Below are 15,296 nucleotides of genomic sequence, written 5' to 3'. Positions count from 1 at the left end.
GCATCCGCCTCCTCCAGCTCACTGCATTCCTAAGATGTTCTCTGTTTTTTTTCTCCTCCCCTCCCTTCTCCCTCCACCCTCCCGCCTCATCAGAAGACCTACCGTGACTTCAGGCTGCAGGGTGTGCTGGATGGCACGTTGAACAGCAAGAGCTACGAGACCGTATACAACCGTCTGACAGTGGAGGAAGCCACAGCCGCCGTCAAGGCGGGAGATGGCCTGCAGGGCATCAGCATGAGAGACAGCGATGAGGAGGATGACTAAATCTACACACACACACGCCCTGTTTCTACTCCATTGTTATCTTCTCTAACAGATTAGGACCATCTATGACTTTTAATTACATGTGTCCTTCACGTCGCTAAACAGGTCTCATTCAAACCTACCAAGACTAAACCCCAGACAACACATGTTATTTCAGACTAATGTGTATCTAAAGTAGGTGCTACTGGACAGAATGGCTGTGATTTGTTTTTTTCCAACAGCAGAACAGGTTAAGTTATAAAGTTAGAATGTGTGCAGTGAGCTCAGCCCTATTGGAGCTTGTTAGCCTTGTTGTTAATGTCCACACAACTCTGTTCCAGTTCACCAAAAACAGTCATGTTATATGTTACAGTCACAGCAGGGCGAGTTACGCTGATGTATAGTTAAGTGTACTTAAAGGTGCAGGTCAGCATTTTGTTTTGTGAGAGAATTCGACTTCTGCTCAGAACAAAGAGCCACATTTTCCCAGAACTATTTAAAATCCTTGAAAACAGACTCTACTTTCAAGTCTTTTTGTAGCAATCCTGCGTACTGCACCTTTAAGTCTACTTAACTCTCTCATTTGTACCATGAATTGAACTGAATCTTAATCTAACAGTATCATTACAGCCCTAACCTAACTTTAGCCTGGTGTTAGTCTTTGTAGATAACGTAGTGGACGTTTTATAAAAGCTTTACGACCGCTGTCATTAGGTCATGATGAAGACATGTGTGATAAGACAGTCCAGCAGTTACATAGCTCACCTGAACAGAGGAAATATCTGCAGTGTTGATAAAAGATTGTGTATAAGCAAAAATTGTATTCAGCAACATCAGGCGCACAAAAACAGTCCACGAGTCTGTCTCGCAATACTTTTTACCTTCCTAGTTCTGTTAATTTATTTAGTAAGTTCTGGCTCTCTGGTGTCAAACACCTTAACCACTTGAATATTGAACATATAATGAGAAAAGTTGGAGAGGAGAGCTCAGGTCGTGACTTATCACACGCTCCATTGTCCAGAAACACTGTTACTGCACATGTCTGCCAGAGGGAAAAGTTAGTCAAGCTGACAAAAGGCGTCTTTAAAAAGTGATAGAGCGAGGTGTTGTCACCTTTGGTATAGGCAGTCGCCTTTTTGTTTTCTTTCACGCGTACCTTATTGTTAAAAGCTCAAAAGACTCTAAAACCTTAGCGTCTCACCCACATGCTGCCACATTCCTGACAGCAACAGCAGCGAAATCCAACAAAGAGATTTGGTTTTATTTGATAGAAGGCTTGGAATTGCAAAGTTCTGTCGGACTTTATCAAAGCTTGTCCACATTCATATTTCCAGTAAATCATTCAGTGAATTTAAGCACAGCCACCTTGTGTTTTCTGGACGAGCGATTGCTTTTGACGGTCAGTGCATTTACCTGCACAGTTTAATCGAGCTAAGGCCTTAGTCTGACTAACACAGGCAATCGGACAACGTGCTGAGTCCGAATTTACATGCGGAGAAGAAATTGATTTATTGGTCTGACTCCGCCTCTGTAGGTGGCGCTGTATCCTTTATGTCACAGAAAAACAGCGAGCGGTGTGATGGATTGTGCTGTGGTTCTGTATGTTTCGTACCTGCTGTACATGTTGAATCGAGCATGGCTCTTGTGGTTGCTGTGTTGTCCGAAGAAAGATGCCGCCGCTGTTTGTATGTCGTCATCTTCTCCTTCTACTTCCGGGTCAAAGACCAGGGAAGGAAATTTTGGTGCATGCTCAGAACGCCAAGTCCGCCTCCAATCCCACTAAGTGTATACATGCAGGTGTAATCAGACTATAATCGTATTATCCAGGGATGTTAATCTGACCAAGACCCGCTCGATTTTAGTCGGACTAATGTGTTTACATGACATTAAGAAAACCAAATTATTGTCTTAGTCTGACTAAAATCAGACTTTTAACGTGCATGTTAACACACTGACTGTTATAACACCTCAAAATCATCTGCCAGCAACCTTTTTAGCACTTTTTAATCTTAAAGTAGTAGCTTTAATTCATATATTCATCCTCTGTGGATTGCTTTCTTTGTCCATTTTAGGTTATGTTGTAGAAAGTAAGGACGAGAGGATACAGTTTATTTTCCGCTGACTGGTTAATTGACTGGTCTTTTCAGAACCTTAATAGATTACAGGTTGGCTCTCTATGGATTTGTCCGTTATTTCTGTTACAGTTGTTGCCACCAAGTTCTCAACTTCTAAGAAAAAAACAATCACATTAAACGAACGGTTAATTATAGAAACCTACTGTATGTCGGGGAGGTCAAAGTGAATGTAGCAAAGCTGGTGATAATGTTTGATAATGAAATTAAGAATGATGAAATATCAGAATGCACATAAAGGAAAAAAAGGTCAAAGGTGAAGCGGCAAATGAGAAATGGGAACAATTTGAGGAATAGTTTCCTTGTAAGTCATCGCTTTTGTTTCTAAACTCTGTTTGACCCACTCATGTTTTATGTACAATGTTACAGTAACTGATGATGCACTAACAACACCCAAACTGTAATTACCATGATTATACTATACTGTGTTTGCCACAACCCCTTTATTCTACTTGTCAAGCATTGATATTATAAAATGGCTTTGACATGAGCAGAATCAAGAATTTTCCAGTTATATTTTTATTATTATTGTTATGTTTTTATGTTTATGTTAGAAAGGACAGTGCTTAGCTTAACATTTGAGTGTCTGAAGTCTGCAGACAAATTCTAAAGCTGATGCAAGTGTCGCCGCACTGCTGTAGCTCCTTACTCTCAGCCTTATGTAGCTGAAAAATGTCCCCACTGTTAAACAAGGACATGTGGTCTCAGGTGGTAAAAGACACACACATGTATAACCATAATCCTTCAGGTGAACGCTCTGTGAAGAAGAGTCGATTTCACCACACGAAGGTTCTCTAAAGATGCTGGAAGTGTAAGTGGGCGGGGGGACGGGGACGCGTGTCGTCGTAGATCTGCTGTCATAGCTGTTCATTGTGATATTTTACTGTCGTGAAGATTTATATTTGAGCTGTAGAGTGGTATGGTCGTACTGTCTCTGTACATCATATCGATCAAAGTCTTTGAAATGTGCTAATCACCTCTGGACTTTTCCTTTTGTTTAAACTGGAACATCCTGGGACAATGTGGAGCTGTTTCTTTTTAATCTGATCAGTGTTGAGTGGACACAGCGATGCGTGACTGCCGTCCAACTCACTGGCTGCTGTCTGTGTGCTGTGTTCTGTCCGTGAGTCAGATCGACACCTGTTTTAGCCGTCCGGTCCAGTTTGTGTTAGTGCAGTTTAAAAGGCTCACACCTAAAGGACAAAGCTCTATTTGAAGAAGTATATTTATATCGTCTTACTGTGCACCTGTTTTTGTTCAGGTGTCTTCTCCAAGTGTCCCTATTATATTATTATTAAAAGTGTTTTTAAAGCACCTGTGAAGTCGTTTTGTGGGTTTTATTCAGTCAAGTCTGGATTTAACGATTGACGATTTACAAAATAATGCTCCTGTATGTTGTTGTTTTTACATTAAGGATCTTTGTTTTATTATTTACAACCCACAGCATCTACATTAACCCTTAGAACACAGAGCATTCTGGCTGATTTTTCCATTATTATGTTTAAACCTACAGTATACACAGAGGCTATAAGAATGTGCAATACAGAGTGTCTTATATCCTTTATTTCAGCACAAACTAGACAATCTGATGGGGGAAAAAAATATTATTTTCACCAACTCTATAAACTCAACTGAGCAAAATGTTTGAAATCAGACTTAATTTGTAAAATTTGGAAACATGTCACAGTTCAAAGTTTGCTTGGCTCGTTTTTATTAACAAAAAGAATGAAAAAAGGTCTATTTTCTGACTTCTGCACAATTATTGCTACTTTATATCACCACTAAAAATGTGATATGAAATGAATCATAACTTTGACTCAGCAACACATAACTATACGGAAAGAAAAAAAACATTTTTTTAAAGCCTGAATATGTGACCTATAAACACACACCCCCAGGATGTCCATATAAGGAGTTACCATGGGTGCACCTGCGGAACAGATCAGACAAACATACAGTAGAACTAACAATTAGTTAGGGACAGAAATACAGTAAAGGCAAAGTGGAGCAGATTAAAATGTTAAGAACAGAAACAAGTTTCCACCCTTAAAGGTCATTTGAAGTCACTCGATGGAATCAAAGCAGACAACTTCAGATCCTGTTGTAAAGTGTTCCAGGTTGAAGGGGCAGAGTAAGTTCTGTATGTACTGAAGGAATGCTGAAGGTCATAAAGGCTTGGGATGGAGTTGTAACAGTGTAAAAGAGTGTGTGTGGATAAAGATGACCAGTTGACCAGAGAATACAGAAATTGAATGTACTCTCCACAAGTATAAATGTCTTCTATTAAATAAATGAAGAAGAATTCCTTCCTTACTTTTGTGAAAGCCCCGCTATAGTTGTTACAGTCGTGGGAACCAGTCGTGAAGTCACCTACAAGAATCTGAACGCTCATTTTGATCGATTTGCACCATGTTCTGTTTAATGATGTAATAAATCAAGTGAGAATTTAGCCTCGTTTTCCCATGGACTTCCATTAAACGTGAGCTCTTTTTTTGCAACCAGCAGTCTCGCCCCCTGGTGGCTGTTCAGTATATTCTTACATCCCAGTAGGTTTTGATAAGCAAACACCTTTTGAAAAATAAGGTCTGTGGTTTCAACCATATTATATTATGGGATGAACAAAGCACCGAACCGGCCTTCATCAGCCTTCATCATCATAACACCTCAAGAATTATACTCTTGGTCTGAATTGTAAGACGTGTGGAGGATACTAGAAATATAAAAATAAATACAAGCTATGTTAGTGGACAAGTTATCCTATTATTTATGACGTTCTAATTAAATCTAATCCAGTTTTCCTAATGGATGAATTTTGCTTAAATGTTTTTATTATTTATTGTTTAAATTACACACAATGTTTCCATCTATAGGAATGGGCAAAGCAGGTAAGAGCCCCAGAGAACATGTTGAGTGAAAAAGTGAAAAATATCTAAATACTGTAGTGTTTATTCATGGTTTACGTGTTGTTTATTAAAGTGCTAATAATCAGTAAAGGTCCTTAAATTTATAGATAGTATTTTACAGATGAATCACTCACAAAAAGTCCTTTTATTTTCCTCAAACATGTATGTATTCAAGTGGTTTCATAGGCTCCTAAGATTCATTTGTCTGCATTTATTAACATTACTCGTTTTTTTTACTCTTCAGATGTACTCTCGCCAACTTATCTATTTAATGTCAGTAAAAATATTACTAAAAAAATAATGATATAATTCTCTTTAATGATGTAGGTTCTAAAGGAAAACGAAATATAGTATTATTATCTTTTTTTTGAAGATAATTGACTTTTAGCTTTAGTGTGAAAGACAAACAGCAGGTACTGTCTTCATTATAATGTAAAAGCAGAGTCAGTTTTTGTGTGAGGTCAATAAATATAAAACCATTTTAATATGAATAAAAGAAAAACAATTATTTAACCAAATGTTTTTGGTTAACATTGTTTTGGTTAACATATTTATTTTTATATCTACCTTAAGCTCATTTATCTTTTACCCGTTCTTTATGCAGCAAAATTACGAATATACTGCCAGTACAGAAAATTATTTTCTGTTCATACTTTTAAAAAAAACTTTTTTTTAAATTTAAAATATCAATTACAATAAATATAAACAAAATAAATTTCGATCCTAATTCATTTTTACAGCCTTTCAAATAGGATTGATCATTTTTAACATCCTTCATTATCTTCCTATGAGCTGTTTTTTGTTAACTTAATTTCTCTTCAAAGCAAATATTATTGTAATTATTGTTATTATTCTTGTTTTAATTATTAGTAGTATTACTGTTGTTGTTGTATACCGGTATATAGGCTGCTGGATTACTGATTTGTTCTGCATTATGTTAAAACTTCATTTGTTTGTGTGTGATATATAATCTCTTCCTAATATTAAAAATCAACTACATGACAATGAAAAAAAGAATAAAATAAACAGGATGTGCTGGTTTTTATTGTTTTTGTTTGTTTTCACGCTGCGACCTCATAACATGTCAAAACGAGTAACTGAGTTACTAACATTCCGTCACAAAGTAATATTCTCCAAAAAAAAAAAAAAGAAACAAACAAACAATAAAATAATGATGAAAATTCTGAGCTTGGAAAAAATCATATTTTAGTTCATGGATTTTCTCTCTGGGTATTTAACACATTTGTCAAATAATGTCAATAATATTCGTAATAAAATACAAGTACAATTTTAAATGGATTACTCCAGGTTTAAGAGCACAATCAAATGTCACGCCGTGTTTTCTGTGTTTTTTTTGTCGCTCTCTGTCATTTCATCACATGTTTTGTTCGAATACTTGAAAAAGGCCATTTCTGCTCAATTAGCATCAAACTGTCACTGCAGCAAAACTCTCTGAATTATCCTGAGGAACAGTCTGTGTGCGTAAAAGATTCGTTTGCATCCAAAAAAAGACAAAAGTGTGTTTATTTCTGTTCTGTTCTGTTCTGTTCTTCAGCAGATATATCGGATTAGATCAGACTTTCCTGTCACGGATGAGTTTTGTCATCCAAAGAAAATCTGGTGCGTAAAAGTTATTTAAAAAAAAAATCGCATGAGTCAAAGTTGACTCAAAAAGCCAAGCCCACCCAGACTGCAGTGAGATCCGCGGCTTCAAGTCCATCTTCTGCTCAGTCTCTATTCGAGCACCAAGTTCAGCCACATGACAGCTCCGCGTCTTCTCTGATCCGTGCGTAAAAGCGAGTTTGTCGAAGCAAAGACGAGTGAGTCTAAATCTGATGTGAAGCTCTGACAGCTGCTGACCCTGCGGCCGCTGCGTGGTTGGCGTATTGCGATTCAAAGAAAGAAGAAAAAAAAAAAGAAAAAAAAATGATGTCACGCGAAGCCACAAGGAGACCTGGGATTTACCAAATACCTTCCAGTTGAGCAGGAGTCCTGCCAAGTAAAGGACAACCTCCTCCTCCTCCTCCTCCTTCTCTTCTTCCAGCGGCGACAAGTGCAGAAAATCAACGGAGGAGAATTTAACAAATTATCTACTTTTCCGCTCCCCTTTCTGGACGTAACGATCCGCGAGGTCTCGACTCTCTGCACGCCGTTATCGAGCGAGCAGCGGCCGTTCTTGATTGTCATCAATAAGCGGGGGAACGGGCCCCGTGATTCGGAGGGGGTTTTCCCGGCAGATGATGTCTTTTCCTGTGGGCCGGTGAGGAGCAGCCCCAACCTCCGCCTTCCCCACCAGCAGCTTCTTGTCGTTATTGTCGCGGCGCGGTAGATGCGGAGGTGATGGACGGACCTCTCCGCCGCCCAGCGGGGATCCTCAGCTCCCCCCCGGCTTCTGGGAGTCAGCCCGCGGGCTCCGACATGCTCACCTCCGGCAGCAGCAGCAGTAAGACCCTCGCTTTCTCCATCGACCGGATTATGGCCAGGACGCCCGAACCCAAGTCAATACCGCTCCCCAGCTGGTTCCAGTCCGCTCCCGCGGGGAAACCTGACGTGTGTGCGTCCTCGCTGCACTGTATGATTCCACTGATGCCGCTCGGGTATGATCCGGGCCACAGGCTCAGCATTTCCGGGCTGGATGCGGGCCACTTGGACGCGTCTCCTGTCGCTGCTCCAGCTGACTTTTTGGGCTTTGGGTTGAACTATAAGAATCAACAGGATGAATCCGCTGTCAACCACAACACACAACCGCAGTACAAACTCTTCAGACCCCGGGTGGTGAACCAGTCCTCCTTCCCCACCATGGGCACCGTGTGTTACCTGAACTGCAGCGGGGACAGCGGCGCCTGTGCGCCGCCGGCCGGGCTCGTCAATCTGCACCCGATGGCCTCGTACCTGCTCAGCGCCCGGCACAAAGCCTTCATGACGGAGAAGAACAAGCCGGGCCTGCAGCAGGCCGGGGAGCGGTACCCGGTGTCCGGCGTGCAGGCCTTTAAGGAGCTGTCACAGAGTCAGATCCAGCACTACATGAAGGAGCGAGACCAGATTCTCACCGACAAAATCTTTAAAGACTCGGCGGCAGCAGCGGCCAGACTCAGCGGCTCGTGTCCGGGCAGCAAACCAAAAGTTTTCACCTGCGAGGTCTGCGGAAAGGTCAGTGCCCAAAACTCAGTCCACACCAGCAGCAACATTCAAGACTCTTGTTTGTATTTTTTTTAAACAACTTTTTGTTTACGTCATTTTCGCTGACGCATGTAAAAATCCAGATTTAAAATAAATCCAGATTATATTGTAAATGAAAAAAAAAGAGAAACGTAATGAGATTATTACATAGCTAATTACACTTGCGTTAACACATTAAATTAGTTCAGAAATATCACTTCCACATTTACAAGAGGTCGAATGGTCAGATTTGAAATTTATTTTTTTACAATTATTAAATGTACACATTACATTACATTATATGTAATTTTGTAATTATATATATATCATATATATATCATATATCATATATGTACATTTTATTTTCTACAGCAGACTGAAAGGCTGAATGTGGAGCTTCGATTATTTTTGTTTTGATTCAACTTTTAAGCAAATAATACATAAATAAATCACCAAAAATCACTGAATCATAGAATAATTCAAGCTGCTTGTTTTTAAATATCAAAATGAAATTAAACTCTGAATCGGATTATTAAATTATTTAAGTTTCCTTTTTATTTGGTTTCGTTTTCTTTTTGTCTTTCTCTTTTCTTTGATAAATAAAATAATCCCGTAGTTCTCATGTGATTTCGATTAAAGGGAATTAAATGTCATAATTATCATTATTCATATTAATATTGTGTTTTCCTCTCCTCCTGCTCAGGTGTTTAACGCGCACTACAACCTGACCCGCCACATGCCTGTGCACACAGGCGCGCGGCCGTTCGTGTGCAAAGTTTGCGGCAAAGGCTTCAGACAGGCGAGCACACTGTGCCGACACAAAATCATCCACACTCAGGTAACATCAATTAATTGTAATGCAATATTTAATTATGATGTTTACTGTTTTCATGTTCTTTTCCCCAATACAGATGAAGAAACCTATTTATTTATTTATTTATTCATGGCACATTTCCTCACAACAACATGACTGATGAATATACAGATGTGTTAAATATTGATTCTAATTAAAATATATGATCCATATTCTCATGTGTGGCTCCTAAAACAACAGCAGACAATGTTTAAAATGAAGATGCAGTTACTGTCAGTCATTACACTGATGATGTATTTTTATTATTGTTTGTTTGTGGGCGGGGCCATAACTTTGACATTCACATCACTTACCGTGACTTTAATGGAGAGGAGGACAATGTTTATGACAAAATGAATGATATTTAAATATTGAAAACTTTTAAATGTATGCTTTTGTTACATCATTTATTATTCTTTACTTAATTTTTGCAATAAAATAAAACACAGACATAATCCTATATTCAGAGAAACAGTCAGATTAGGGTCTGACTTTCCTAATAAATTGAAATCATTAGGGCTGCAACTAACGAATATTTTCAAAATTGATTTTCTAAATAAATTGAGTAATCGTTTGGTCCATAAAATGTCAGAAAATGTGAAAAAGAGTTTTTCAAACCTGGCAACGATGATGTTTTCAATGTCTTGTTTTGTCCACAAACCAAAATGATTCAGTTTTTAATGATTTCTTTGTTACAGAGAGCAAAGAAACCAGAAAATGTTCACATTTAAGAAATCTTCAGAAATCTTCTTTTAATAATGAGAAAAAAAACTCAAACCAATGAATTGATTATCAAAATAGCTGACGATTCATTTAGTCGTTGATTAATAATCGATTAATCGAGTAATTGTTTCAGCTCTAGAAATCATCATCATACATTCCTCTGTAAATATTTATGTTCTGAAAATAATAAAATGAGTAAAAAAAAAAGACAGTAACATTCATCAGATATGTTTGTATCTGTGTCATGAGCCTCATCTTTTGTCTTATATTCTTCAACATTTCTATTAAATGTGTTCTAATGTGATTTTGTTCCTTTATTTTTATTTTACAGGAAAAACCGCACAAGTGTAACCAGTGTGGAAAAGCCTTCAACCGCAGCTCGACCCTCAACACACACTCACGCATCCACGCGGGATACAAACCGTTTGTGTGCGAGTTCTGTGGGAAAGGTTTCCATCAGAAAGGTGCGTGCTACTCTGCTCATAGACTCATTAAACAATCACCACAACTCTGCTCCATCAGATCTACACATGTCACCACAGTGACCTCATGTGCCTCAATATCAATAACCTGAAAATGAACACTCACACACCAATATCAGTGTCAATATCAAGAATATCAAAGTACAAATTGTGTTTTTATGTCAGCGACCAAAAATGTCCTTACATTAACTAATATCCTGAATATTAACACATCAAAGTATCATAAGCCTGAATTGTATAAATAAATAAATGATGATAATAATAATAATTATAATAAAATAAATTCCTCTTTATTTTATTTCACTCTCATTTTCACGTTTCAATATTTCATGATAGTAACTGATCTTTATCAGGGTGGCAGACGAGATCGTGTACGTTTTTAATTTATCTGTGAGCAGCGTCTGTCGGCGCTTCACATCAGTGATATATGAAGAAAACGAAGAAACTGGGGTCGTGACAAACACATGCACAAACTGCAAAACTTGCTTCACTTTACAGACACAGTCTTTTGAAAGGTGGAGCACAGGCAGCTACAGGAGAAGCACAAAAGCACAAACAGCTAATGCAAACAGATACAGCACTTCAGCTTATTTATTCCTTCATGGATGTATGCAACCATTGTGCAGCTGGTAGAATGTTAAGTCACTTAATAAAGTCAATACAAATGTTGCTGTTATGAAGAGCATGAATGATGGAGCGACACATATTTTTTTTCATCTTTAAATTGGACTCACATTCTCATCCTTCAGTCACTAAATCATGTCTTCTTCAATCAAAGCTGCATTTTAAAGAACTGAACTCAAGATGTTATCACCTACATTTATCTACTTACTTTTGTTATTTATGTACAATTTAATATGAATTTGTAACACACATAATAGCTGTGAAATGTTTCTTTGTTGAGTTAATTGTCAGACATTTTATTGCAGTCAATGTGCATGACCCATATGACTATTATAAAAGCACTTACACTTGTTATAATCACATTTATTCGACTATTATGTTTTAATTAGATTGGATTTGTGCTGAACAAGTAATCGAATTACAGAAAAACACAATATAGCTTACTGCAATATTTATTCAAGCCAACCAATACCATTTTTAGACAAAATATTGCCCATCATATTCTACAGACAGAATAAAACATCACAACAGTAGTCATTTTAAATGTGTTTTTCAAAAAATTAGCATTCTCTCTATTATTATAAATCATACCAAAAATCGCAATTTTAGTCAAAATGCTTCAGCCCTAATTTGTGCCAAAAAAAATGACTTGTTTTTAAAGGTTTTTCTCACTTTCCTCACTGATATTAACTGAACGACCAAAAGTGTATTTTTGTTCCAGTATTTTCAGACTTGGATTTTTGATGAAACGTGTGCTGCTTTTGTGCAGGCAACTACAAGAACCACAAGCTGACGCACAGTGGGGAGAAGCAGTTCAAGTGCTCCATCTGCAGCAAGGCCTTCCACCAGGTGTACAACCTCACCTTCCACATGCACACACACAACGACAAGAAACCATTCACCTGCCCGACCTGTGGCAAAGGCTTCTGCAGGAACTTTGACCTGAAGAAACACATCAGGAAGCTGCACGACCCGTCCAGTCCACAGTCGCCCCCCCAGACCTGAGACACACACTGCTGACCTCTGGCCCTCGGAACAGTGACTCTGCACCTCAAAAGAAAGAAAAGAAAAGAAAAAGATCAAGACGTTCCCATCAGGTCAGGAAATAAACTCAAGTCCTCACAAGACAAGTTCTGTGGGGTTTTTAGTAACACGTGACCTCATTTCCATGTCTCCACTTGTTTCTACGAATCAATAATTGGTGACCTCAAATCACTGACCCATGTTCTCAAATGACTTCTTCGGGCCACTTACTCGAACCATGAGATTCCTCAAACACAAAGAGTCCTCACATTTCAAATATTTCAATTGGAAATACTTATTTGTGTGCTCAATATCACATTTTTGGTTCCCAGACATGAGTCATTTGTTCCTTTGATGACTTGGCTCTGATTTGACCCCCTCGCATCTCTCCTGTGCAGCCACGGCATCTTTTAAAAAACACTTAAGTCTTATGAGTCCCATTCCTTGATTTCATGAAATTCTAGTCTTTTCAGACAAAATGTCCTCAAATTAGAATATAATGTCCTCTTTTACCTGCAAAGTTCTCTAAACAAAACCAAGTTTCCACTCAGGTTGCTGAGATCACAGCCTTGCTGCTGGTTCTAAGGATATTTTTGTTTGGAGTCTTAATGGCTGTTTTATTTCAGATTTCTGAACAAAATGTCCTTAAATTTAGATCTGTTGAGGCAGTGCATTCCAAATTCATGACAAACCATTTAATCAGAAATACCAATTGGTTCAGTTTTTATTCCCTCATATTAATAGTTTTCATAAAAATGAGTCTACCTTGGCTCAAAGTCGGGGAATCGACAACAACAACATCAAGAACACAAACTTACATTACACAGTGTAATTGATTTCAGATGTTTCATTAGCAGCTGTGTATGTGGTAAATCGTCATCTTTTAAACACCACACAGACTGGAAAATGTTTTAAAGCAGATATATTCTGCTTCAGAGCCACAGAAGAGGATCTAAAACATGTCGCTAATAAATTGTAAATAAGGTGATTGTCCCATTTAAAATGAACTATGACTCATATAACAAGCAGATAATGATTTGTAGCGTGAGAATAAGAGAACTATCCGAAACCATGGTCAGGCTCTCATTCAAAAAGGGCATCATATGTGTAATTGAATTGAATAGGATTTGAAAACATTTTGTCACATTTATATATTTATATCTCAATTTTTTGGTGGTTTACAAGTATTTTGACTCTTTGTACCATTTTTATTATATGATTTATTTGACCCTTGACCCTGATCTGTACTAAACACGACCTAAAAAGAAACACGCGAGGAAACTTCGTTCTGGACCCTGGAGACACTAAACGCCTGCTGACCCAAGACTTCATCATCCCGCCCTCTTGTACTTGAACCCTGCAAAAAAAAAAGAAAAAGAGAAAGGACTCTCTCTAATTCCCTTGAGGCCCTGAAGACTAACTAACCCTCTCACCCTGACCTTTGACCCTCATTGCTGGCCTGTATGCACGCTGACCGAATATAACATGGCTGCAATGCTTCGTCTTCGTCTCTCTCACAGCATATGTTAGAGTGAGGACATGTGACAGAGGACAAACACGAGCACTGTCCCTCTAATGTCCACTGATTCTTAGTCAATTATATTAAAATCGGTGACTAATTATTGTGTCATTAGTCATCAGTGGTTGCTAGTTGTGATCATTTGCATCTCAGGAAACGATGTTGATGAACTCTGAGACCAGAGATGCAGCAGAGGGGGAAAGGACACGTCAGTCATTGACTCCTGTTTGACCTGTTTTTTATTGTCCAGCGCGGAATTTGTGCCAACATTTAAAGGAAAAAGTCTGGTGACGTCCTGTTTTCTAATTGTTAAGAAACCCATGAAACAACATGTCAACCTGACACAGAATCAACGCCAGTATCTTCTCTCTCTCTGTGCCGAAGACCTTCAACCAAAAAAACAAAAAAAAACAATTAGAAACACACCAGTGAGCGTCACTGTTGCACTGGCTGACACGCTCCCTCAACGCCATGAACACACACACACCGTCTTTTATTCTGACTCAGTCAGAGACACGACACCCAGCCGACACTAGTCCTTGCCAGATTCAAACGTGTTGACAAACCTGCCAATGAAAAGAGTCGCAAACAAACGCACTGTTCCCCGCTGTTTGTCTGATAAAAAAAAAAAAACAAACAAGCGTGGAAAGCAGGAAAATAAAATCGCATGTTGATTCTGCACTGACCTTGTTTGAAAGTTTTCATGTCCAACAGTGAAAACAGTGGTGCAGTGTTAGCGTAACCACGCACTTCAAGGTCCAGGATTAGCGTTTTTGCCATAAGGAGACTTCATCAAGAGCTCAAACCTCCACCAAGGCCACACAGTTTCCCACAGTGTTAAACCTGTGTCCAGCTCCAAAACTAAAATCAAATTATTTCTTCCTTCGGCCAGAAAAAAACATGCCCAGAAAATGTCTTCATAGTTCTGTGTTTCAAGGCTCCAAACCTCCCCGGTTCAGTCGTGTCATTTATGATTTGTACGACATAAATTATGACAGAAACGCTAAAGAAATCACTCAATACTTATATTTTAATAATAATTTTTCTCCAACACTGCACTCACCCAGCTTCACCTATCCATCTCTGGTCCTGACTGGCAAAGACAACATAGTTATTTTTTCCTTTTCAGTCTCAGGATTATTGTAAAAAGAAGTGTTTATGATATTTATTTTATATTGTGTACGACTGTAATAACTTAAAAGAGCAGCGTTGAACTGAAAACATGGTATATGAAAACAAAAAATGTCTTGTCATTGTGTGCGTGTGTGTGTGAGTGTTGCTCCTGTTGCAGATGTAGATGAACCTAAAAAAAAAAATGTGTGTGAAAACGTCTTCAAACACATTTTAAAGTATTCCACTGTAAATATTAACCAAGGCTGAGTTCATACTATCAAATGAATTAAAAATTGAAATAAAAAACTTTTTATTAATAAATTGTGGGTCTCAGGAGTTTTATTTCAAGTAAGTATTTTGGTGTGGATCAGAATACGGCATTTCACTTAAGACATTTAAAAGTTGATCAAGCAATAATAATAATAATAATTAAAATGTACATCTGAGTTGTGAACGATGTCACTTACAAAGTCGTCATTAATAGTCTCCCCTTTTCCACTGCACCCTCCCTCCACCCCAAAA

The 15,296-nt window shown here is 38.3% G+C and overlaps 2 protein-coding genes across 2 annotated transcripts in view; both read left to right on the top strand.

The window, feature by feature from the left end:
• Nucleotides 1–3,314, top strand: part of cadps2 (Ca++-dependent secretion activator 2) — a 133,961-nt gene extending 130,647 nt beyond the window's left edge. Inside the window, exon 31 of the mRNA XM_044036339.1 lies at nucleotides 94–3,314. Within this exon, the coding sequence (XP_043892274.1) occupies nucleotides 94–264 (171 nt within the window). The 3' untranslated portion in view covers nucleotides 265–3,314. The remainder of the gene's footprint in view (nucleotides 1–93) is intronic.
• A 3,709-nt stretch (nucleotides 3,315–7,023) lies between these two features.
• fezf1 (FEZ family zinc finger 1) lies at nucleotides 7,024–15,095 on the top strand. The gene is made up of 4 exons (XM_044035260.1): nucleotides 7,024–8,428; nucleotides 9,141–9,275; nucleotides 10,345–10,477; nucleotides 11,889–15,095. The coding sequence occupies exons 1-4, from the start codon at nucleotides 7,619–7,621 to the stop codon at nucleotides 12,122–12,124; spliced, it is 1,314 nt and encodes a 437-aa protein (XP_043891195.1). The 5' UTR covers nucleotides 7,024–7,618; the 3' UTR covers nucleotides 12,125–15,095.
• The last annotated feature ends 201 nt before the right edge of the window (nucleotides 15,096–15,296 follow it).

This window comes from Solea senegalensis, linkage group LG10, assembly GCF_019176455.1.
Source record: "Solea senegalensis isolate Sse05_10M linkage group LG10, IFAPA_SoseM_1, whole genome shotgun sequence".
In the NCBI taxonomy this organism is placed as follows: domain Eukaryota; kingdom Metazoa; phylum Chordata; class Actinopteri; order Pleuronectiformes; family Soleidae; genus Solea; species Solea senegalensis.
This window is presented reverse-complemented; position numbering and strand designations above follow the sequence as displayed.